Below are 25,594 nucleotides of genomic sequence, written 5' to 3'. Positions count from 1 at the left end.
CTTGAAAGAATATCTATTTCTTCAGAGCACCGAAAGTAATTAAATGTTTTTGAGTTGTCATTGTTATATTGTAAGGAAGTGGGCAGATACCATAATGCCCTGTAAGTGGTGGGGCAGCGGGAGGACCGAACTGGGAGGAGGAGCTGAGGTCTCCTCTTGGCGATTCTTCCACTTGTCGATGCAAAGGGACGCCTGGAGGCGGGTCCCGCGCATGCGCAGCTCGGCCGGCCTGATGGCGGAGTTGGGCTGTGAGGGAGCGAAGGTAACCATAGCAACGCGGCCTGAGGCCAACAGCGGGCGGGAGGGGAATGAGGAGAGGCCACCAGGTAACCCCGCGGTGCATAGGAAGATCCCACTGCTGGCGACGAAATGAACGGCCGCTTTGTGGTGTTGGTTGAGAGAAGGATGTTGGTCAGGAGGCCGGGCTCAATGGGCCTGCAGCTGAGACACGCGGCAACTGGAAACCGCCAGTGTGGTCAGGACACACTGCAAATAATGGTGTTTAATATCCAACTCCAGGAACTTGACAGAAATTTCTGCCTTCAAAACACAGTACAGCACTCCCTCAGCACTGACCCTCTGACAGTGCAGCACTCCCTCAGCACTGACCCTCTGACAGTGCGGCACTCCCTCAGCACTGACCCTCTGACAGTGCAGCACTCCCTCAGCACTGACTCTGTGACAGTGCAGCGCTCCCTCAGCACTGACCCTCTGACAGTGCGGCACTCCCTCAGCACTGACCCTCTGACAGTGCAGCACTCCCTCAGCACTGACCCTCTGACAGTGCGGCACTCCCTCAGCACTGACCCTCTGACAGTGCGGCGCTCCCTCAGCACTGACCCTCTGACAGTGCGGCACTCCCTCAGCACTGACCATCTGACAGTGCGGCACTCCCTCAGCACTGACCCTCTGACAGTGCAGCACTCCCTCAGCACTGACTCTCTGACAGTGCAGCGCTCCCTCAGCACTGACCCTCTGACAGTGCGGCACTCCCTCAGCACTGACCCTCTGACAGTGCGGCGCTCCCTCAGCACTGACCCTCTGACAGTGCGGCACTCCCTCAGCACTGACCCTCTGACAGTGCGGCACTCCCTCAGCACTGACCCTCTCACAGTGCGGCGCTCCCTCATCACTGACCCTCTGACAGTGCGGCACTCCCTCAGCACTGACCATCTGACAGTGCGGCACTCCCTCAGCACTGACCCTCTGACAGTGCGGCGCTCCCTCAGCACTGACCCTCTGACAGTGCGGCGCTCCCTCAGCACTGACCCTCTGACAGTGCGGCGCTCCCTCAGCACTGACCCTCTGACAGTGCGGCACTCCCTCAGCACTGACCCTCTGACAGTGCGGCGCTCCCTCAGCACTGACCCTCTGACAGTGCGGCGCTCCCTCAGCACTGACCCTCTGACAGTGCGGCACTCCCTCAGCACTGACCCTCTGACAGTGCGGCACTCCCTCAGCGCCGACCCTCCGACAGCGCGGCGCTCCCTCAGCACCGACGTTCTGACAGTGCGGCGCTCCCTCAGCACCGACGCTCTGGCAGTGTGGCGCTCCCTCAGCACTGACCCTCTGACAGTGCGGCACTCCCTCAGCACTGACCCTCTGACAGTGCGGCACTCCCTCAGCACTGACCCTCTGACAGTGCAGCACTCCCTCAGCACTGACTCTCTGACAGTGCAGCGCTCCCTCAGCACTGACCCTCTGACAGTGCGGCACTCCCTCAGCACTGACCCTCTGACAGTGCGGCGCTCCCTCAGCACTGACCCTCTGACAGTGCGGCACTCCCTCAGCACTGACCCTCTGACAGTGCGGCACTCCCTCAGCACTGACCCTCTCACAGTGCGGCGCTCCCTCATCACTGACCCTCTGACAGTGCGGCACTCCCTCAGCACTGACCATCTGACAGTGCGGCACTCCCTCAGCACTGACCCTCTGACAGTGCGGCGCTCCCTCAGCACTGACCCTCTGACAGTGCGGCGCTCCCTCAGCACTGACCCTCTGACAGTGCGGCGCTCCCTCAGCACTGACCCTCTGACAGTGCGGCACTCCCTCAGCACTGACCCTCTGACAGTGCGGCGCTCCCTCAGCACTGACCCTCTGACAGTGCGGCGCTCCCTCAGCACTGACCCTCTGACAGTGCGGCACTCCCTCAGCACTGACCCTCTGACAGTGCGGCACTCCCTCAGCGCCGACCCTCCGACAGCGCGGCGCTCCCTCAGCACCGACGTTCTGACAGTGCGGCGCTCCCTCAGCACCGACGCTCTGGCAGTGTGGCGCTCCCTCAGCACCGACGCTCCGGCAGTGCGGCGCTCCCTCAGCACTGACCCTCCGGCAGTGCGGCACTCCCTCAGCACCAACGTTCCAGCAGTGCGGCGCTCCCTCAGCACCGACGTTCTGACAGTGCGGCGCTCCCTCAGCACTGACCTTCTTGACAGCGCGGCGCTCCCTCAGCACTGACCCTCCGACAGCGCGGCGCTCCCTCAGCGCCGACCCTCCGACAGCGCGGCGCTCCCTCAGCGCCGACCCTCCGACAGCGCGGCGCTCCCTCAGCACTGACCCTCCGACAGCGCGGCGCTCCCTCAGCGCCGACCCTCCGACAGCGCGGCGCTCCCTCAGCGCCGACCCTCCGACAGCGCTGCGCTCCCTCAGCGCCGACCCTCCGACAGCGCGGCGTTCCCTCAGCGCCGACCCCCCCACAGCGCGGCGCTCCCTCAGCACCGACCCTCCGACATCGCGGTGCTCCCTCAGCGCCGACCCTCCGACAGTGCGGCGCTCCCTCAGCACCGACGTTCTGACAGTGTCGCGCTCCCTCAGCACTGACCCTCTGACAGCGTGGCGCTCCCTCAGCACCGACGCTCTGGCAGCGCGGCGCTCCCTCAGCACTGACCCTCCGGCAGTGCGGCACTCCCTCAGCACCAACGTTCCGGCAGTGCGGCGCTCCCTCAGCACCGACGCTCCGGCAGTGCGGCACTCCCTCAGCACTGACCCTCTGACAGTGCAGCGCTCCCTCAGAACTGACCCTCTGACAGTGCGGCACTCCCTCAGCACTGACCCTCTCACAGTGCGGCGCTCCCTCAGCACTGACCCTCTGACAGTGCGGCGCTCCCTCAGCACTGACCCTCTCACAGTGCGGCGCTCCCTCAGCACTGACCCTCTGACAGTGCGGCGCTCCCTCAGCACTGACCTTCTTGACAGCGCGGCGCTCCCTCAGCACTGACCTTCTTGACAGCGCAGCGCTCCCTCAGCACCGACGCTCTGGCAGCGCGGCACTCCCTCAGCGCTGACCCTCTGACAATGCGGCGCTCCCTCAGCACTGACCCTCTGGCAGTGCGGCGCTCCCTCAGCACCGACGCTCTGGCAGCGCGGCACTCCCTCAGCGCTGACCCTCTGACAATGCGGCACTCCCTCAGCGCTGACCCTCTGGCAGTGCGGCGCTCCCTCAGCACCGACGCTCCGGCAGCGTGGCGCTCCCTCAGCACTGACCCTCCGACAGTGCAGCACTCCCTCAGCACTGACCCTCCGACAGTGCGGCACTCCCTCAGCACTGACCCTCCGACAGTGCGGTGCTCCCTCAGCACTGACCCTCCGACAGTGCGGCGCTCCCTCAGCACTGACCCTCCGACAGTGCGGCGCTCCCTCAGCACTGACCCTCCGACAGTGCGGCGCTCCCTCAGCACTGACCCTCCGACAGTGCGGCGCTCCCTCAGCACTGACCCTCCGACAGTGCAGCACTCCCTCAGCACTGACCCTCCGACAGTGCAGCGCTCCCTCATCACTGACCCTCCGACAGTGCGGCGCTCCCTCAGCACTGACCCTCCGACAGTGCGGCGCAGCCTCAGCACTGACCCTCTGATAGTGACTTGCCCTTCAGCTCTGGCCACCCCACAGTGCAGCGTTCTCTTAGCACTGACCCTCTAACAGCAAGCGGTTAGGAGAATTGTTGTTATCCAGAAAGCTGTCCCAAAAAAAGTGCTGGAATATATCATAGATTTTACAAAGGAAATGGCTAAATATTTTTTTTTAAATTTTAATATGGTGTGTGGAAAGAGCAGAGGAATGAGGTAAATGGCATTACTTCCTTTGGCACCTGTGGGACCATGGGAAATCGAGTTTAATTTAGACAAATGCGATGTGATGCATTTTGGTAGATTGAACCAGGGCAGGAGGGCATAGGGGAGAGTGACAGAACAGAGTGATCAAGGGGTACATGTTCATACCTCCTTGAAAGTGGAGTCACAGGTGGACAGAGTGGTGAAGAATTCATTTGGCATTCTTGGTTTCATCAGTCAGAACAATGAATACAGGAGTTGGGATGTCTTGTTGAAGTTGTACAAGACATTGGTAAGGCTACATTTGGAATACTGTGTGCAATTCTGGTCACCCTATTATAGAAAGGATATTATTAAACTAGAAAAAGTGCAGAAGAGATTTACTAGGATGCTACTGCGACTTGATGGATTGAGGAGAGACTAAATAGACTGAGATTTCTTTTGTCTGGAGCATAGGAGGCTGAGGGGTGATCTTTTAGAGGTCGACAAAATAATGAGGGGCACAGATAAGCTAGATAGTCAATATCTTTTCCCAAAGGTAGGGGAGTCTAAAACTAGAGGGCACAGGTTTAAGGTGAGAGGGGAGAGATACAAAAGTGTCTAGAGGGGCAATTTTTTCACACAGAGGGTGGTGAGTGTCTGGAACGAGCTGCCAGAGATCGTAGTAGAGGCGGGTACAATTTTGTTTTTTAAAAAGCATTTAGATAGTTATATGGGTACGATGGATATAGAGGGATGTGGGCCAAGTGTGGGCAATTGGGATTAGCTTAGGGGCTTTACAAAAAAGGGCGGCATGGACAAGTTGGGCCAAAGGGCTTGTTTCCATGCTGTAAACCTCCATGATTCTATGTGACCATTTCCCTGGTGATTTGATCAGGATTCTCGCTCAACAAGCAACACCAAAATGCTTTCACTGTTCATTTATCTCAGTGGTAACTATGGAATCTTGCTGTATGCAAGGCGGGTTATGTGCTTGCTTACCTGTCAGTGACAGGATGTCAGAGTGATCCACTTTTGATTTTGGGCTGTGGGACATTTCTGACAAATGTACTAAGGCAGTCTGTAAATCATTTTCTTTTTATAACAGACTGAATGTAAATCCTTTCCAGTGATGTACCATGACTGCTGGGTTTGCTGATATCCAGGCTGTTTGCATGTGAGCGGAACCTGTATGTGGTAAATCTCCTGCTGGACTCATGCTGGTAACTCTCTACTTCCTCCTTTCAAATCTCGAACTCTGACTCAGTTCTGGCCTACACATGACCTCGCCCAAGTGGCTATGCTTCATGCGTAAACTTAGCCTGCGATTGTCAGCTGAATATTCAACTGTGAAAGGCATCACAGTTGAGTCCAATGACATCCTCAGCAAATGTCTCCAGACTCTGCCCAGTAAGACATACCGGATGATGATCAGGGATGTTACCCATACCAATATGTATCATCCCTGTTCTTTAGCCCAGAGATGTTTGTTTAATAAAGTACATCACAAAAATCTGACTTGCTTCACTGTTTAAAACCAGTTATTTAAATTAAAAGAAGCTTTCAATTTGTTTTCAGACAAAGCTTGTTACTAATCAACCGTATGACGAAAGTCTGGATGTGAATGATTCTGAAGAGGTAGCTAGTATCTACACTCCGTCTCCAAGACAGCCTGGTAAGTTCCAGTTGAAGGAAGCATGTGGTACAAGTAGAGAGTGTTTACATACTGGAGATTGCAGACTGGCATATTTCATGAAAAGTAACACATGACCTAAAAGACCGCAACATAATGTGACAAATGCCAGAGCTTTATCAGGGAAGTCATCAGAAACAGTCATAAGTGCAGATATCAGCAAAATTCATTGCTGACAGTAATTTATTCTGTCTATAATGTTGTAGTTTATTTCCAACTGAACAAACAAAGTACCTGTTGACTGAAACCACTTGCAGTTATCCCTTGATATAATCTGCAATGTTTGCCCTATGCCTTGCAAAGGCAATGACTCTTGAAGGAGGTACAGTTCCTGGGACATTTGGTGCTCTCCAGGTTATTACCCAAGTATCTGTTGTTATTTGAGAAAGCTGTTACTCACAGTGGGAGGTAACATAGGAGCCAAATTCCTTTCTCACTCAATCCCCTGCACACACAATTGTTTTAAACAGGTTCATGACCCAGAATGGGAACTATTGTGGATATTCTCCTATATCTAGAATTCCAACTTCAACTTTAGCTTCCCTTACTATTCCCAAGTGGACACCTTCTAACACAGCACATATTGAACCTATTTCGTGTTACTCAATGAAGCACCAGAATATCGTGTTCTGTTCCAGAATATAACAGCGTGAGCTGAGCTGGGGTTTGTGCTTGGCACTCAGCAATGCCAAGCTGCTTAGACCTTCAGGTATTTTATACCCAGTCCTGTTACGCTGGAATGTTGGACCCATGCCAGTGAGAATTAAGCTCTGTCTGTCAATAAACTAATATGCAGTATTTCACTTTGTTTCACAGTCTCAATGCATTGAGAGAGTTTGAGCTGGAAAATTAGGTCAGCCTCCATCAGTATAACTCTCAACCCTTTATAAGATCTGTAGCTCTTTGAAAGTTTTATTTGGACATACTGCCCATTCATTAAACATGTTAGCAGGAAAAGTGTGACTGTGCTTCATTGGTGTTTACTGCTGAGATCTGTGAAGAAGTCTGAACTGGTTTTGTATCACTGACACTTGGTTGTGTTCAGGTTATACTTGACAGTAAGTTACTAATGTGGAGTGGCAAATGGGTGTGTACTTGGCATTGTGAAATCTATCACTTCTAACTTAAGGTAATCCTGTTTAATATCAATCTTGAGATCTCTTTATCAGAACCACAGTGCAAATAAAATGCACTATTTACTCCTGTAATGTACAGGCACAGTCTGCTGCATGATTATAGCCATTGTAAGTTTGCATCAAGACCTGAAATTTCGTTTTGTTTGCTTGTAGTAGATCCGAGATCAGCCCGCTCTCAGACCAGGCTCATGGCAGATAACAGCAGTGATGAGTATGAGGAGGAGAACAGTAAAATAACATCCACTGAGGTAATATATCTATTCATCAGGATTACTCACGTCAGCTCTGCATACACACCTACCTGCAGCAATACACCAATGCAACACAAGGATAATGTCACCCAGGCTGCAGTTAAATCAGTGCACACACTGCACTTGCACTCAAATCTGATTAAAAAAACAAGGACACACACACACCCTTTCATATATTTAACACTACTGGCTTAGACTTGAGTGCATGCATGTTTTTAACCCAGGCAAGTCTGGTCGAATGGCTGAAATTAGAACTTAGGACAGCAACAATGTTGGGAACAATAGAAGAGAAGCCAAGATCAATCTGCAAATAGCGATAAGATGATAGCTCAATTTTAAAACGCCGTGGAGTATAGGAAGAAGTGTGCAGTGGAGTGATAAAGAAGAACATGTAATTTATGCTGGAAATTGTGTTCGAACATTATTGTAGGAACACACTCCGTCTGCCCATCATCTTTCCCCTGAACTGGATTAGCCATATGAATACTGTGCTGCAAGAGCAGGTCAGAGTCTGGGAATTCTGTGGTGATCAACTCAGTTCTGACTTCCTAAAGCCTGTTCACCTTCTACAAGACACAAGTCAGAAATGTGATGCAGTGATCTCCACTTACCTTGAAAAGTGCAGCTACAACAATACTCCAGAAGGACAAAGTAGCCATGTCATTGGTAGCCCATTCACAACCATTCACTCCCTCCACCACTGACACACAGTAGCGGCTGTGTGTACCATGTGAAGTGCTTTCCAGACGATGCACTACAGGATATCACCAAGGTTCTTTAGATAGTGCCTACAGAACCTGTGACCTCCACCACATAGAAGAATACGGGCAACAGAAATATAGAAACATCACCACTGGAAAGACTCAATGGGCCGAGTAGCCTAATTCTGCTCCTATGTCTAATGATCTTATGGCTGTAACTCTCAGGATGTCACTCTAACCATTCACCAAGGTACCAGAGTTGGGCAATCTTACAGAATTCCTAGAGTGAGTCAGTGCCTCTCGGAAAGGGAAAATCAGCCGGAGTTTGCCTCACTGAGGAAGTACAGTGAAGTTCAGCGATGTGGAACAGACACAATCAATTATTTCTTCTTCAAAATCTTTGTATTTGTTTAACAGGAGAAGAAGAAAGGGTCAAAGGCCATGCAGCAGGGGTTTGTGGAGAATGAGGATGAAGAGGATGATGAAGATTCAGATGATACGGAATCTGATGATGATGATGAGGAGCATGGAGCGCCACCAGAAGGGTGAGTTGGAGCAAAATGTGAGCAGAAATGAAAGCCAGCCAGCTCTCCCCGATTGTTGAATCAGGGTAAACATGGTTCATTATTGAGTTATAAGGAACAGGACATTCAGATAAAATTCCTGGTCTCTATTGATCTCAGATGGACATGAAACAACAATGTTTTGCACTTAACAGGTGGAATGTCTCAAGATACTTTTCGGAGAAATATTATGAGGAATGCATGCTGAGATATTGGAAAGGTTTGGGAAAAGAAGTAAAGACTCGGTGAAAAAGATGGATTGTCAGAAGGTGTTTAGAGGAGGAGCTAGGGATAGAGCAGTAAAGGCAGAGGTCCCAAAGATTGGGGCCAAGGGGACTGAAAGCTTTACTACAAATATCTGGATGAGAGAGGGGGGATATTTTTCCTCCCCAACAGCACTGTCGCTGTAGCAACATCACGTAGACTGCAGCACATCAAGATGGCACCTTCTCAAGGGCAGTTAGGGTTGGGCAATGAATACCGGCCAAGTTGGTGACGCCAACATTCCCTGAACAAATAAAAGAACATTCAGCTTTGGAGAATGTGGGAAATGTGCAGCGATGAGAAGATTTGAAGATATGGGTGTGTCATTCGAAGATGGAACCAGTGTGGGACAGAGAGCATGGGCGTAAAGCCGGGGATGGTGGGGTGGGCGGGGGTAGTGAAGGTGGGGTGGAATTGGTGTGGGAGAGGTTGTGATCAGTTACACTTTAAAACAGTTGGAGTCTATGGATGTCATAAATAGTTGTAACTTTAAAAGGGCATTAGCATCTCTATTTATGCTGTGGGTTCAGGTAAAGAGTGTCAATGTTATAAGGCTCAGCACCTCTTGAGAGGGCCAAGAATGCCTGAAACTGCAGAACGTTAAGAGTCTGAGGAGACAGAGAGTTGAAGTATTTGATCCAAGCTTATCACAGCCAGTTACTTATGTCCAGTAAATGATACTGAGCATTTGTCACTACTTTCAGCATCAATTACAAAGAAGCTAGTTAAAAGATATTAAACACATCAACTATTTTGTGCAGTTCAGCACTTACTGACTGTTAATTGTATAATAATTGAGTAATTGTGTTCAGGTGATGGGAATTATCTGGGGATTAACTTGTGCTCCTGCTTATCAGTGCGGATCCCAAATGCTCTCTCAGGAACCGAGCACCACAATTTGACCCATCCCGTGGAAATTCCCTCCATGCTAATTTGATTTGCGTGGAGGGTCTTCCTTTCCATACTGTTGCTATACAACCTTCACTTCCTCACAACTGTCTGGGCACGCTGTGATGTTCCATCCTGCAATCTGGAGGTGGCAGAGGCTCTAGGAAGAAGGCTGTCTGTGGGGGTTGTCCCTTTAATATTGGGAGTTTAGCCCCATACAATCATAGGTTAAGATGGTTCATGGACACCCAGACCACGTTGGGTCATGCAGGGGATTATTAGACATGGTCGATTGACCCTATTCTGTGCTATGTTGTGCCCAGTTGTCCCTGGAGAAATAGTACGCGGTATCCAATGGTAGGCTTAAGGCCTTCCATGCCTGGTGGACACCACAGGGGCTGCAGCACATCAGCCCTGGGAATGACAGTTTCATGTAATTAGATAAGTTTACTTTAAAGATTTTCCTTTGTTAAAATGCCTCTTTAACAGGCTGCCACTGTGTTCATTGTTAATTTATTTATTTTGTTTTTTGTGTATTTAAAAGGTGCACATCCCACACTCTCCCTCAGGAACCCCAGCCTCACATGTTGATCCATCTCACAGAAATTCCCTGTGTGCCTTTTTGATCTGCATGGAGGTGTTTCCTGTACAGGTGCTGCTGAGCACCCTTCACTTCCTCACCCTTGCCAGCTGTCTGAACAAACTGGCATCCTGCCCTATTGACTAGAGCTGGCGAGGAACCTCCAGTAGGGGGACCTGTATGGGAGCATGCTCTCCTTTACCAATGGGGATTTGACATGGAGTATGTTACAGTCCTTTGTGACAGAGGACTGTGGTGTTTCACAGACTGATGTGGAGATTCCATAGTTAGACTGGGGTAAACACAGTAAGAAGTCTCACAACACCAGGTTAAAGTGCAACAGATTTATTTGGTAGCAAAAGGCACTTACTTTTGGAGTGCTGGCTGCCCCTTTGTCAGGCAGACGCAAACTCAATTTACAAAATAATGGGTGGAAAGCAAGCCTTTACAGGTTATCAAGTCTTAAAGATACAGACAGTGTGAGTGGAGAGAGCGTTTAGCATTGGTTAAAGAGATGTGTATTGTCTCCAGACAGGACAGTTAGTGAGATTTTCAAGTCCAGGCAAGTCGTGGGAGTTACAGATAGTGTGACATGAACCCGAGATCCTAGTTGAGGCCGTTCTCGTTGCGGAACATGGCTATCAATCTCTGTTCAGTGACTCTGCGTTGTTGTGTGTCATGAAAGCTGCCTTGGAGAATGCTTACCCGTAATCAGAGGCCAAAAGCCCGTAACTGCTGAAGTGTTCCCCAACAGGAAGAGAACACTCTTGTTTGGTGATTGTTGAGCGGTGTTCATTCATCCGTTGTTATAGTGTCTGCATGGTTTCCCCAATGTACCATGCCTCGGGACATTCTTTCCTGCAGCATATCAGGTAGACAACATTGGCTGAGTTGCAAGAGTATGTACCATGTACTTCACGTGAGATGATGGCATCCGTGTCGATGATACGGCACGTTTTGCAGAGGTTGCTGTGGCAGGGTTGTGTGGTGTTGTTGTCAATGTTCTTCTGAAGGCTGGGTAGTTTGATGCAGACAGTTTTGCTGCTGGGTAGTTTGGTCCGTTTGAGGTTGTACGGTTGTTTGAAGGCAAGAAATGGGGATGTGGGGATGGCCTTGGCGAGATTTTCACCTTCATGTCGAAGGCTCCGAAGAAGATGTTGTAACTTCTCCGCTCCAGGGAGGTACTGGACAACGAACGGTAGTCTGTCCACCATGTCCTGTGTTTGTCTTCTGAAGTTGGTGCGGCTTTTCACTATGGCGCATCGGAACTGTTGATCCATGAGTCAAGCGCCGTATCCTGTTCTTTTGAGGGTATCTTTCAGCATCTGGAGGTGTCTGTTGTGATCCTCCTCTCCGCAACAGACACCTCCAGACGCTGAAAGATGCCCTCATAAGAACAGGATATGGTGTTCGACTCATCAGTCGACAGTTCCGACACGCCACAGCGAAAAACCGCAACAACCTCCTCAGAAGGCAAACGCGGGACACGATGGACAGAGTACCCTTCGTTGTCCACTACTTCTCTGGAGCGGAGAAGTTACGACATCTTCTCCGGAGCCTTCAACATGTCATTGATGAAGACGAAAATCTCGCCAAGACCATCCCCATACCCCCACCTCTTGCTTTCAAACAACCGCACAACCTCAAATGGACCATTGTCTGCAGCAAACTACCCAGCCTTCGGGCAAACAGTGACCACGACATCACACAACCCTGTCACAGCAACCTATGCAAGATGTGCCAGATCATGACGTGCCATCATTTCACGTGAGAACATCATCCACCAGGTACACAGTACATACTTTTGCAACTCGGTCAACGTTGTCTACCTGATACGCTGCAGGAAAGGATGTCCCAAGGCATGGTACATTGGGGAGACCATGTAGATACTCCGACAACGGATGAATGAACATCGCTGAACAATCACCAGGCAAGTGTTCTCTTCCTGTTGGGGAACACTTCAGCAGTCACGGACATTTGGCCTCAGATCTTCAGGTAAACGTTCTCCAAGGCGGCCTTAACGACACACAGTAACGCAGAGTTGCTGAGCAGAGACTGATAGCCAAGTTCCACACACGAGGACAGCCTCAACCTGCAGTTTGGGTTCATGTCACGCTATCTGAAACCCCATGACTTGCCTGGGCTTGCAAAGTCTCACTAACTGTCCTGTCTGGAGACAATACATATCTCTTTAACCTGTGTTTAACCCTCGCTCCACTCACATTGTCTGTACCTTTAAGACTTGATTACCTATAAACACTCGCATTCCAACCATTATCTTGTAAATTGAGTTTGTATCTTTATATGCCCTGTTTGTGAACAGAACTTGTGAACAGAAGGAGAGCGCTCCGTAAGCTTGTGGCTTTTGCTACCAAATGAGCTTGTTGGACTTTAACCTGGTGTTATGAGACTTCTTACTGTGTTTACCCCAATCCACCGGGGTATCTCCACATCATCTGTAGGTTATGTCAGGTTGTAGCCCTACTGCACTATTTTTGGGGACGGGCTGCCCAGTTTTGTTTGCACTTCAGCCCTACCTGGTATGGAGAGGAACAGGCAGATACAAAGACACAAATATACGAATTAGGAACAGAAGTAGGCCACTCGGCCTTTCGAGCCTGCCATGCCATTTAATAAGATTGTGGCTGATCTGATTGTAGCCTTAACTCCATATTCTGACTAACCCCAGATAACCTTCCTGTCCCTTGCTGATCAAGTATCTATCACTGCCTTAAAAATATTCAAAGACTCTGCTTCCACCGTGTTTTGAGGAAGAGGATTTTGAAGATTCACTCCCCTGTGGAAGAAAAAAAATCCTCAGTTCTGTCTTAAACGAGTGATCCCTTATTTTTAAACAATTATCTCACCTGAGGAAGAATTCTCTTCATATCCACCCTTTCAGAGGATCTTATGTGTTTCAATCATGTTGCCTCTTACTTTTCTGAACTCCTCTGAATAAAGCCTAACTTGTCCAGCCATTCTTCATAAGACAACCCACCCAATCCAGTTATCTTTGAACTGCTTCCAATGTGCTTACATCCTTCCTTAAATCAGGAGACTAACGGTGTACAGTGTACACAGTACTCCAGATATGGTTTTACCAATGACCTGTACAATTGAAGCATAATTTCCTGACTTTTCTATAGAATCAGTAGAATCCCTCCAGTGCAGAAGGGGATCATTTGGCCCAAGTCTGCACTGACCCTCCAATGGAGCACTTTACCTCGGCTCACTCCCCCACCCTAGTTATTCCCTTAACCCTGCACATTGACTATGACCAATCCACCTAACCTGCACATCTTTGGAATATGGGAGGAAACCGGAGCACCCAGAGGAAACTCAAGCAGACACAAGGAGAACGTGCAAATTCCACACAGACAGTCACCCAAAGCTGGAATTGAACGCTGGTTCTTGGTGCTATGAGTCAGCAGTGCTAACCAATGTGCTATGATACTGCAATAAATTGTAATGCTCAATAGCTTCCCCAATTACTTGCTGTACCTGCATACTAACCTTTTGTGATTCATGTACGGGGACACTTGGATCCCTGTGCATCTCAGAGCTCAATCTCTCACTGTTTAGATTTTATTTATTCTTACTGTCAAAATGGACAATTTCACATATACCCACATTATACTCCATTTGATAGATCTTTGCTCACATACTTAACCTAACTATATCTTTTTGTAGCCTCCTTATGTTAACTTTACAATTTGTCTTCTTACCTGTGCCATCCACAAATATAGCAAACACACCTTCAGTCCCTTCAAGCAAGTCATTTATGTAAATTTATGTTAAGTTGAGGCCACAGGAGTGATCCCTGCGGCAAACCACTTGCCACATCATGCCAACCAGAAAAAAACCCATTAATGCCTACTCTCTGTTTTCTGTTAGCCAGGCAATCTTCTATGCATGCCAATATGTTACCCATTACACCATGAAATTTTATTTTCCACAGTAATGGCACCTTCTCAAATGCCTTCTGAAAATCTAAGAACAGTACATCCAACCAATCCCTTTTATCCACAGAACATGTTATTGCTTCAAAGAATGGGTGGCGCAGTAGTACAGTGGTTAGCACTGCTGCTTCACAGCTGCAGGGACCTGGGTTCAATTCCTGGCTTGGGTCACTGTCTGTGTGGAGTTTGCACATTCTCCTCGTGTCTGTGTGGGTTTCCTCTGGATGCTCCGGTTTCCTGCCACAGTCCAAAGATGTGCAGGTTAGGCTGATAAAATTGCCCCTTAGAGTCCTGAGATGCGTACATTTGAGGGATTATCAGGTAAATATGTAGGGATATCGTGGTAGGGCCTGAGTGGGATTGTGGTTGGTGCAGACTCGATGGACCAAATGGCCGCTTTCTGCATTGTAGGGATTCTATGAACTCCAATTAATTTGTTAAGCAAGGTTTCCCTTTCACTAAACCATGTTACCTCTGCCTGAATACCTTGAATTTATATCAGTGCCCTGCCATAAGACTTTAATAATAGCTTGTAACATTTTTCCACTGACTGATGTTAAGCTAACTGAGCTATAGTTTTCTGCTTTCTGTCTTACATTTGCTATTTTCCACTCTAATAGAAACTTCTCCAAATCTAGGGAATTTTGAAAAAAATTAAAATCAATGCGTCAACCATCTTACTTGCCATTTCCTTGGTGATTGTAATTTTATTGAGTTTCTCGCTTCCAATTCCTGATCTACAGCTATTTCTGGGATGTTACTTGTATCATGAAAACTTATGCAAAATACCTGTTGAGTTCATCTGTGAATTCTTTATTTTCCATTGTTAAACTCTGGCGTCTGTTCAGGTACACTGAGGGAGAATTTAGCATGACCAGTGCACCTAACCAGCACATCTTTCAGACTGTGGGAGGAAACGAGAGTACCTGGAGGAAACCCACGTAGACACAGGGAGAATGTGCAAACTCTGGCCAGACAGTGACCCAAGCCAGGGATTGAACCTGGGTCCCTGGCACTGTGAGGCAGCAGTGCTAACCACTGTGCCACCATGTCAAATAGAAAAGGCTATCCCATGTTCTTCATGTCGATTACATGTTTTCTGAGATTTTCTGATCAGATTTTCTGATTTAGCGCTGATGTTAACCTGTTTGAAATACCTGGCTTATTGCCAGCTTTTATACTTTTTAACAATCACCTGGGGTTTGTTGGCACCAATTCAAGATAAGATTTTTTATCCAATATGTTTCATTTTTGTAGGACAAATTTGAATGTGGATTACAGGGTCAACGGCAGGGCTCTGAGGATTGTAGAGGAACAGAGAGATCTTGGGGTTCATATCCACAGATCTCTGAAGGTTGCCACTGAAGTGGATAGAGCTGTGAAGAAGACCTATAGTGTGTTAGCATTTATTAACAGAAGGTTTGAATTTAAGAGCTGTGGGATTATGCTGCAACTGTACAGGACCTTGGCGAGAACACATTTGGAATGTTGTGTGCAGTTCTGGTCACCTCACTATGAGGAGGATGTGGAAGCATTGGAGAGAGTGCAGAGGAGATTTACCAGGATGCTGCCTGGTTTGGAGGGTAGGCCTTATGAGGAAAGGTTGAGGGAGCTGGGGCTTTTCTCATTAGACCAGAGGAGGATGAGAGGCGACTTAATAGAGGTTTATAAGATAATGAGGGGGATAGATAGAGTGGATGTTCAGAGACTGTTTCTTCGGGTGAATGTAGCTGTTATTGGGTGGCATAACTATGAGGTTCATAGTGGGAGATATAGGAGGGATGTCAGAGCTAGGTTCGCCACTCAGAGAGTGGTTGGGGTGTTGAATGCACTGCCTGCTGTCTTAGTGGAATCAGCCACTTTAGGAACTTTCAAGCGGTTATTGGATAGGCACATGGAGCACACCAGAATGATAGGGAGTGGGATAGCTTGATCTTGGTTTAGGACAAAGCTCAGCACAACGTCGAGGGCCGAAGAGCCTGTACTGTGCTGTTATGTTCTATGTACTTTGCCTGCACAAAGGCAGAAACTAAACAGAGAGCTGTGTATCCCCTGTATACGGTGCGGTAAGTGGATTGAACCCCCAGTTGATCAGACTAATATAAATCAACAAGCACTTTATTTATGCCAAGGTTAAGGAATTGTAATTATAGGAGGAGACATGAGGTTTACTAGGCTGATACCGGAGTTGAGGGGGTTGAGCTATGAGGAGAGGCTGAATAAACTAGGCTTGTACTCGTTAGAGTTTAGAAGAATGAGGGGAGATCTCATTGAGACGTATAAGATGATGAATGGGATGGATAGGATAGAGGTGGAAAGACTCTTCCCGCTCAAAAAAGACAGTAGGACTAGGGGGCACAGCCTCAAGATAAAGGGGGGGCGGTTCAGAACGGAGTTGAGGAGGAACTTCTTCACTCAAAGGGTGGTGAATCTCTGGAATTCTCTGCCCGTTGAAGTGGTGGAGGCTGCCTCGCTAAATATTTTTAAGAAGCGGGTTGATGGGTTTTTGATAAGAGAGGGGATTAAGGGTTATGGGGAGAGGGCGGGAAAGTGGAACTGAGCCACGACAGATCAGCCATGATCTTATTGAATGGCGGGGCAGGCTCGAAGGGCCAGATGGCCTACTCCTGCTCCTATTTCTTATGTTCTTATGTTCTTATGTACTAGGATTGTTTTCACTAAACAGAGGTTTTTAATGTTAAAAGTAATTGGATAAGATCTTTAGAAAGATACTTAATTCCTCTAGTCCTTGAGAATTTGAAGTTTTGTTCTTTTGACAACCTGTCACCCTATTGTGTAGAGGTTTCACTGAGATAGCGTTTAATTATGATACCATCTACTAAGTTGTTAATTCGGATTCAGCTACTACTGATAGAATAAGGAGGATTAGATGGATTGGACATGCTAAATTGCTCTTTAGTGTCAGGAGAACTAGCATGGGTAAATGCATGGGGGTTAGGGCCTGGGTGGGATTGTGTTCGGTGCAGACTTGATGGGCTGAATGGCCTCCTTCTGTACAGTAGGATCCTATGATTCTAAACTGAATCGCTGCTAAGTTCTAGAAACTTCTGTTTTTCTGTTTTTCAGTGCATACGATCCTGCAGATTATGAACATCTACCCACCTCCACTGAGATAAAGGAGCTCTTCCAGTATATCACAAGGTAACCATCACCAATAATTTATTTCTTGTGGATGCCTGTGTTTGTTGATGCTTTTGTATTCCAGCAATTGTTTTGAGAGTGTTCCAGTGATAGCCCCTCAGCAACAGTGTCCCCAAATTTAAATTTTCAACAGCCTCTTTTCTCCAACAGATGTCAGGCAGAAAGATCTGGTGAATGCAGTTATTGCTCCCAAGATTCATGCAAAACTGGACTTTTCAGTTCAGAACAAGGGCAGATTCATATTAATAATTGCAGCCAGCAGCAGATGGCTGACTTACTTTTAATTGAAAAGTATGTACCTAATTCACTGTGTATAAGTAATGCATATACCTTATTCACTGTGATCCTGTACAACATGTACCAAATTCACTGTGATCCTGAACATCGTGTACGTAACTCACTGTGTAGCTGTACAGAATTTACTTATTTTACTGTGTACCTGTACAGCACAAACTAATCTGTGTTCCTATACAACATGTACCAACTTCACCGTGTTCCTGTACAACAAATGCCTACTTCACTCTGTTCTTGTACAGGATGTACCTAATCCACTGTGCACCCATACAGCCTGTTCCTGGCTCATGCTGTGATGAGGGCAGGTTTCACCATAGAGAGGGGAAGGTAATCCGTGAGAGCGTCACATGGGGGAACTTACGCATCTCTCAACTCATTAGAGGGTGTGATTTTGCTAATACACTAAATTATTTATCTCGACTGCCAAATTGGCGGGCAGGGCAGGCATTTTTCTACAAAGGAAGGGGTTGCTCTGGGGTCTTTTAAAACAAGATCAAAGATTAGGAATGGAATGAACAGGGTTGAGGTGGAGAAACTTTCTACAGGAAAATCAAAAATCAGGGCTGTACATCAATATTAATTCCAATAGGGATATGGGAGAAACGTCTTCTTTAGTGAGTGGTTAGAATGTAGAACTCACTGTCACAGGCAGTGGTTGTGGCAAAAAGCTTAGATACTGGAAACTTAATGGGTACCTGAGAGACTGTGGAATAGAAAAAATTGCTGAAAGCTGAGGGAAGAATGTGAAATGTGGCAATTTGATGGAGTATAAATGACCGCACAAACGGAATAAAATGTTGGTTAGGCCACAGCTAGAGTATTCTATGCAGTTCTAGAATCCACATAATAGGAGGGATGTGATAGCACTGGAAAGGATACAGAGGAGACTTACCAGGATGTTGCCTAAATTGGAGAGATTTAACTACAGAGAGAGACTGGATAGGCTGGGGTTGTTTTCCTTGGAGCAGAGGAGACTGTGGGTGATGGGGAGGGAATGATTGAGATGTATAAAATTACGAGGGGCATAGATAGACAGGAATAATCTTTTTCCCTTGGTGGAGGGATCTATAACCAGGGGGTATAGATTTAAGGGAAGAGGCAGGAAGTTTAGAGAGGTTGTAAGGAAAAATTTTTTCACCCAGAAAGTGGTGGGAGTCTGAAACTTGCTGCCTGAAAGAGTAATGGAGGCAGAGACCCTCATAACATTCAGAAGTGTTTAGGTGATCACTTGCAATGCCAAGGCGATGGGACAAGCGCTGGAAAATGGGATTAAAAGTTGTTTGTCTTTCATGGCTCAGACATGATGGGCCAAAGGGCCTTTTCCTGTGCTGTACAGCTCTATGACTCTATAAATTGGGCAAAATAGCCTGATTTTTCTGCTGTTCATTGTATTTATCATTAAGCTTCCCTTTAAATGTACCTATTGAACAAGTGGTTATGTATTTGATTATGTTTGTCCTTATGTGTAACAGATACACTCCACAATCCATCGAGTTGGACCACAAACTAAAGCCATTCATTCCTGACTTTATTCCTTCAGTGGGTGATATCGATGCCTTTTTGAAGGTACAGAAGTTAAATATTAATGTCATTACAATACATAGTTTCCCCTTCTTTATTATTGCTTTCCTAGCCTTAATTTTATGGTTTAATTTGTCATTCAATCTGTTCTAACTTTTTTTTCTCTTTTTGCTCCTGTTGAGATGCTATCTGTTCCACTTGTCACACTAACACATCAGACCAGGAGTGCCATTAATAAACTAGTTAGAAACCCTAGAAACATAGAAACCCTAAAGTGCAGGAAGAGGCCATTCGGCCCATCGATTCTGCACCGACAGCGATCGCACCCAGGCCCTATCCCCATAACTACACATATTTACCCCACTAATCCCTCTAACCTACACATCCCAGGACACCAGGGGCAATTTAGCGTGGTCAACACACCTAACTCGCACATTTTGGACATCTTAGTTGACTGATAAACATGCCTGCGGAGCCTGGGCCAGCCGGGCAACAGTCAATGTATCTGTTAAAGTTTTAAACTGTTTACTGATTTCAGCACACCAGAAATTGATAAAAATTGTGCTGTGAATGTTAATTACTATGATTTCTCTGATTGGTTGAGTTATTTCCCATGTGACGTGCAGGTACCGCGCCCTGATGGAAAACCTGACAACCTGGGCCTGATCCCATTGGATGAACCTTGTGCGAAGCAGTCCGATCCAACTGTGCTGTCATTATGGCTGACAGAGAACTCGAAACAACACAGTATCACGGTAAAGGGATACACAGTTCATAGAGGTGACATAGCCTCTGCTGTAGTAACATTATGTGGAGTTTCCAGAGTTGGACTGGGGCGAGCACAGTAAGTAGGCTCACAACACCAGGTTAAAGTCCAACAGGTTTATTTAGTAGTATGAGCTTTTGGAGTGCTGCCCCTTCATCAGGTGAGCCACTGGTTACAAGACTGGGAGTCTTGATCTCCCAGAAAGCTGTTGGTTCTAGAGGCCAGTTAAAGTTTCAAAACCTGACATTTATCAGTTTTTATAAAATTAGAGTATTAATGATTACAGAACCAAGACGGGGTAGCTGGAGTTAAAATACAGATGAACCATAAACTAATTGAATGGTGGAACAGGCTGGGGGGCTGAATGGCTGCTTCCTGTTGATATGTAGGAATCATTTAGAGGATGAATTCAGAGCATCATGCAAAAAAATGTAAGCTTCATGTGTTTTTTCCTCTAAATAGTAATTTGGTAGCATAGAATTTGAGTATTGCTGAAAAAAGATATTTGTTGAAGTTTTTCATCTGGCTTCATCAGGACAATTACAAGAATACCAATGTCAGAGGGACAACAGTTTGATACTGTATGAGAAGAGGGTGCTGATTAGTTGGCAAGTGGACTTTGGTAGTCAGATGGAACCCAAATGAATAATGTAGTATATGAATTTCAGTGCCAGTGATGCTAGGTATGTAGGCCGTACATCCCAAAGACTGGTGGATTGTATCAAACACCATGTCCCTTCCACTGTTCACAACGGGCAAGGTACAGACTGTATCCAACCAGCCTGTGCTGGCAAAACTCAAAACACAATGTCCAACATTGGATGTGATTCTACGATCGGACAGCTAAATAATCCTCAGACTGCTAAAAATCACACTAATAACCAATTAAATAATATCAGTTAGGCTCACAGTGAGGCGTACTTGCTTGTACAGGAAGCTACATATCTTAACACAGGCCCTGTTCTTTGCAGCCAGAAGGAATAGGTATACACATTGCATCTATTTCAGTTAAACAAAGTAAATGATAGCCATTCGCTGGTTCATTCCCCAGGGCAGTGCCTTGAGCAATCACAGTCAAGCCACCTGGTTTAAGTTTTCAAACAATCCTTGGTAGTTAACCATTTACTGGTGCATTCTGTATGACAATGCCTCTACCAATCAAACACCCATGTGCCAACCAATCAGCATTCTCTTTTCTGACATAGATGTGATTGTTCTAATAAGTGCACGACAAAATGTCTTTTTTTTAGCAATATTCACATTTTTCCTTCAATGGTCAAGTAATTAAAAGCACAAGGGCCCAGAACTGGAGGAATGCCGATATCTCAGAATATTTTATGATAGGAGGAGGTTACAGAGAAAGAGAGAGGTAAGACTATGGAGGGATTTTAAACAAGATCAGGAATTTTAAATTTGAGGTACAATTCTGCGACTTGGAGAAAGAGGGAAAAGAAACAGAGGTCTGTAATTGTGTCTTTATGTAGGTTTAAGGAATTATTCCTATCATTCACGGTTCCAGTTTCACACTTGTGAGTGGCTTTAAAATGCCTTCATGGTCACGTTATCACTCTCCTTTCACAACAGCAATTGAAGGTGAAAAGCCTGGAGAATGCAGAGAAGAATCCGAAAGCTCTGGATAACTGGATGGACAGCATTAGTGAACTCCATCACTCTAAACCACCTGCCAATGTCCACTATACCAAGTGAGTGAAGTCTGACTCCTCCCCCATCTCCTCCTGTAGCTTCTGCTACACTCATTGTGTGGAGTATTCCAGATCCAAACCACAGCCTGACATTGTGCTGCTTTCTCCCTCAGTTGTGGTGACAGTGAATACCTTTTGGGTTGTGTACCACGGATATGGCCTCTGAACCCATTGCTTTGTGCTGCTTGTTGTTTCTGAAAGTTTACAAGATGTCCTTTGGTTGTGTGAAGCATTTATCCAGCCAGTAACTGAGATGCACCAATTGGAAAGATCTCTCACTGGATTTTCCCTAACCCATATTCAGCATTGTGTATTTTGCTTTCAGCATTAGCTTCAAAACTCTCTGTTAGGGAGGGGGAATTGAGCCTAATCTTTGTCCAGTGACCTCTGCTGGAAAGCACATGGTGTTGAGTGAGAACAGGGCAGCGATTAACCAAGTAAACGATGACATTCACTAGCTCAGCTTGAATACAAAGCATTGTGATGGCTTCAGTGATGGATAGTAAGGATGGAATTGTACCCAACAATGCTCGGTGCTGAGAGAAGAGGGGTTAACCCTCCGCTGATGTAAATTGATGTTGTTCCTTCCTTCCTCACAGGCCAATGCCTGACATCGAAGTGCTCATGCAGGAGTGGCCTCCAGAGTTTGAGGAGCTGCTGGGAAAGGTGAGAGAGTCTAAGCAGGACAGGAAAACTGTGACTTTTGTTAGCATTGCAGGTGTGAAATATTTCCCTCCATGACTAAATTTAAAAATTTCTTTCAACCCAGGTGAGCCTGCCCACAGCAGAAGCTAATTGTGACCTGACCCAATACATTGACATGATTTGTGGTAAGTACAATTGTTATCAGTAAAAAATGGACTGGCAGGAAGGAAGTTAAGAGCGTACTGGATGAGTTCAGACATCCTGTCTAGATACAGAACTGCTGCCACAAGTATGTGTGTCAGAACACTGTTCCACAACTCTCAGATTTGGGTGATAATCCTGATTGGGGAGTTGAGATGCTGTGTTTTTCATTTATTCCATTCTGCATCTTTGAGTTTAGGCATCTCCACAGGCACAGTACAGGCCAGGGTGTTCCATTAGCTTCAGCAGCTTGAGACCAGGGAGAGGAACAAATCAAGAGGCGAGCTGATGCTGATCAATACCTAATTTTTTCCAGTCCAAAGCGTGGATGTGTAGACACCATTCAGTCTTAGGTGTGGCAGTGCTGCTTCCTTCATAGTTGAATAGCCTGCTGCACATTATCTGCAAAGAATAATTAGTTTTGGGAAGCATTGAGGATTATCAGCTCCCATGGAATTATCTCAGCAAGGAGAGAAGAGGGATACATTTCTGCTTTGTTCCAACCATCAGCATTGAGCTGAGATCAGGAATTTTCTGTGTGAATAACTAGTACCCTCTACATGAGCCCCCTGCACTGACCAGCCCACTGCAGCAGCCCCCTGCACTGACCAGCCCACTGCAGCAGCCCCCTGCACTGACCAGCCCACTGCAGCAGCCCCCTGCACTGACCAGCCCCCTGCACTGACCAGCCCACTGCAGCAGCCCCCTGCACTGACCAACCCTCTGCAGCAGCCCCCTGCACTGACCAGCCCACTACAGCAGCCTCCTGCACTGACCAACCCTCTATATGAGCCCCCTGCACTGACCAACCCATTATAGCAGCCCCTGCATTGATCAACCTGCTACAACAGCCCCCTGCACTGACCAACCCTGTACAGCAGCCCCTGCACTCACCAGCCCTCTAGAGCAGCCCCCTGCACTGACCAACTTGTTACAGCAGCCCCTGCACTGTCCATTATACTGGGCCCAGACCCCCACTCTTATCCTCTGCACAAGCCAGTCAACAGATGTAACCATGACAGCTAATCAAAAAGTCAAAGCAAAATACTGCAAAAGACAGAAATCTAAAAGTAAATCTGAAAGTGCTAGAAATACCCAGCAGCTCTGGCAGTGTCTGTGACAAGAGAGAAACAGTTAACACTAACTCTGATTCTCTCCCCAAGAATGCCGTAAGGTGAGCTGAGTACTTCCAGCATTTGCTCTTGTTAAAAGTAAAGATTCTTCAAGAGTTCATTAGCTAAGTCGCTGTGAAAATATCCCGTTTAAGTGACTGCAATCCAAGCTGTTAACAGTAATTATTTTAATCAATAATTATTTTTTGTCCTGCTTCACAGCAATCCTGGATATCCCTGTGTACAAGGACCGCATCCAATCCTTGCATGTACTTTTCACCCTCTACTCTGAGTTCAAAAACTCACAGGTAAGAGTCACTAGGATAAAGTCAGAGAACATTGGACCTCACTGTCTCCATATATCCTTAGACCAGAGTCACCCATCAGGCTGTAATCATGTCTGGCAGATCTTCTACAAAGGAGACAGTTTTGTAAATGATCCCACAATTCTTCCTGTTTCTCTCTCTTTCCAACAATGGTTCCCATTTGCTCTGGAAGATATTTGAATAAAGGTACCAGCTGTGGGTCAGTGGCTGTCACTTTGCCTGAGAAAAATTGGGGTTCATTTCCCATTGAGGGAGTGCTGCACTGTTGGAGGGTCAGTACTGAGAGAGTGCTGCACCTTCAGACAAGCAGTACTGAGGGAGCGGCGCACTGTCAGAGGATCAGTACTGAGGGAGTGCCACACTGTCAGAGGATCAGTACTGAGGGAGTGCCACACTGTCGGACGGTCAGTATGAGAGAGCGGTGCATTGTCAGAGGGTCACTACTGAGGGAATGCCGCACTGTCAGAAAGTCAGTATTGAGGGAGCCTGCACGGCTAGAGGGTCAGTACTGAGGGAGTGCTGCATTGTCAGAGGGTCAGTACTGACGGAGTGCCGCACTGTCAGAGGGTCAGTATTGAGGAATTGCGTACTGATTCTTTCAAATGAGGTGTTACATGCTCCAACCGTCCCATTAGATATATGTAAGAGATTGTACAATCGCTCTTCTGAAGAAGAGCAGGGGAGTTCTTCCCATTGCCCTCAATATCATTTTCCAGTTGACAGCACAAAGCAAATTATCTGGTCATTATTTGATTGATATTTGCGAGAGATTGTCGTGCACAAATTGCCACATCTGCACCACAGTACACGTCAAAATGGCTGAAATCAGCCTGGGACAGTTTTTTCTTCTAAATTGTCCTTAAGTCCTGTGTGGGTAAATTGCCATCTGTATTCAGTGACTAGTAACCAGTGACTCTCACTCAGTGTACTTCATTCCCATTTGTTGTGGAAATAAACACAGCTCTTTGGTTCAGCAGGTTTGCTGCCAGCTGTCTTGTTTGTTCACATTCTAAATCAACCTTCCTATATAGTTATAATGCTCACTGCTCAACAGGCCTCATGTCAACCTCAATACCAACATACCAGTTCAGAACAGGAGTAGGCCATTCAGCTCTCGAACCTGTTCCTCCATTCATACAGCTGTGGTTGATCTGATTGTGGCTTTAATTCCACTTACGTCCCTCAAAAGGATTAACACCCACCCACTTAGAGTCAGAGCTATATCTTTTTCTGACAAGTACTTCACCTCTGAAGGGGGAAATGGTCAGGGACTGGTGTTTACCTGTCATTATGAGCACTGCGGTCTCCCATCCATCAGTTCTCACCTTGTGTTTGCAGCATTTCAAAGCTCTGGCAGAAGGGAACAAGGTGAGCAGTTGTGAGGAGCCTCCATCCCACAATGCAGAAGTGGACACTGTGACATTTGACTGAGTAACAGCTCTGAGCAAATGCATCTCTGATTGAATCTTCAGAATCTTCCCTTCATCCTAGAAGCACAGCTTTAGTTGATTTTATTTTTCTATTTATTGTATAATTTTCCTAATAAACATTATTCTGAACAATGGTTGCCCTCATTAATATATTGCATCTAGTACAATTATGCAAATCAATAGCAAAGCCCTTTGAGGAAAAATAGCCACACTCTTGGGTGCATCTTCAGATTTGAATGTGTGCTCATATATCACCTACCCCAGGTAGTAGATAAATTTTTATATTTGTTTTGCAAACATAAACAAAAGGACAGTAAAGATGTGTTGTGTCAGTCCTGTCCTATGCTGATCTGATCTGATTCCAATCCATT

At 46.8% G+C, this 25,594-nt stretch overlaps 1 protein-coding gene across 5 annotated transcripts; it reads left to right on the top strand.

The window, feature by feature from the left end:
- Positions 1–187: 187 nt before the first annotated feature.
- Positions 188–25,350, top strand: ift46 (intraflagellar transport 46 homolog (Chlamydomonas)). 5 transcript variants are annotated; one of them, XM_080214838.1, is made up of 13 exons: positions 188–262; positions 5,137–5,251; positions 5,607–5,703; positions 7,014–7,105; positions 8,227–8,354; positions 17,151–17,225; positions 18,992–19,085; positions 19,667–19,795; positions 21,391–21,509; positions 22,109–22,175; positions 22,279–22,339; positions 23,690–23,775; positions 25,132–25,348. In XM_080214838.1, the coding sequence occupies exons 2-13, from the start codon at positions 5,246–5,248 to the stop codon at positions 25,222–25,224; spliced, it is 1,047 nt and encodes a 348-aa protein (XP_080070964.1). In that variant the 5' UTR covers positions 188–262; positions 5,137–5,245; the 3' UTR covers positions 25,225–25,348. The 5 variants fall into 5 exon arrangements, with proteins under 5 accessions (XP_080070964.1, XP_080070962.1, XP_080070960.1 ...); XM_080214836.1 differs by having other exon boundaries at positions 7,011–7,105; positions 25,132–25,346; XM_080214837.1 differs by having other exon boundaries at positions 235–326; positions 7,011–7,105; positions 25,132–25,346.
- The last annotated feature ends 244 nt before the right edge of the window (positions 25,351–25,594 follow it).

This window comes from Carcharhinus amblyrhynchos, chromosome 29 (genome assembly GCF_965287045.1).
Source record: "Carcharhinus amblyrhynchos chromosome 29, sCarAmb.v2.hapA, whole genome shotgun sequence".
NCBI lineage: Eukaryota > Metazoa > Chordata > Chondrichthyes > Carcharhiniformes > Carcharhinidae > Carcharhinus > Carcharhinus amblyrhynchos.
The sequence above is the reverse complement of the archived record's forward strand: the minus strand, read 5'-3'. Positions and strand labels throughout refer to the sequence as shown.

What these genes read in the sequence shown, in the direction of transcription:
- ift46 (XM_080214833.1), top strand. Translation starts at nt 212, where the DNA reads ATGCGCAGCTCGGCCGGCCTGATGGCGGAGTTGGGCTGTGAGGGAGCG. An exon ending in CTCTTCCAGTATATCACAAG is followed by an intron (nt 17,226 to 18,991) that starts GTAACCATCACC and finishes TATGTGTAACAG; the next exon opens with ATACACTCCACAATCCATCG. An exon ending in ATATCGATGCCTTTTTGAAG is followed by an intron (nt 19,086 to 19,666) that starts GTACAGAAGTTA and finishes TGTGACGTGCAG; the next exon opens with GTACCGCGCCCTGATGGAAA.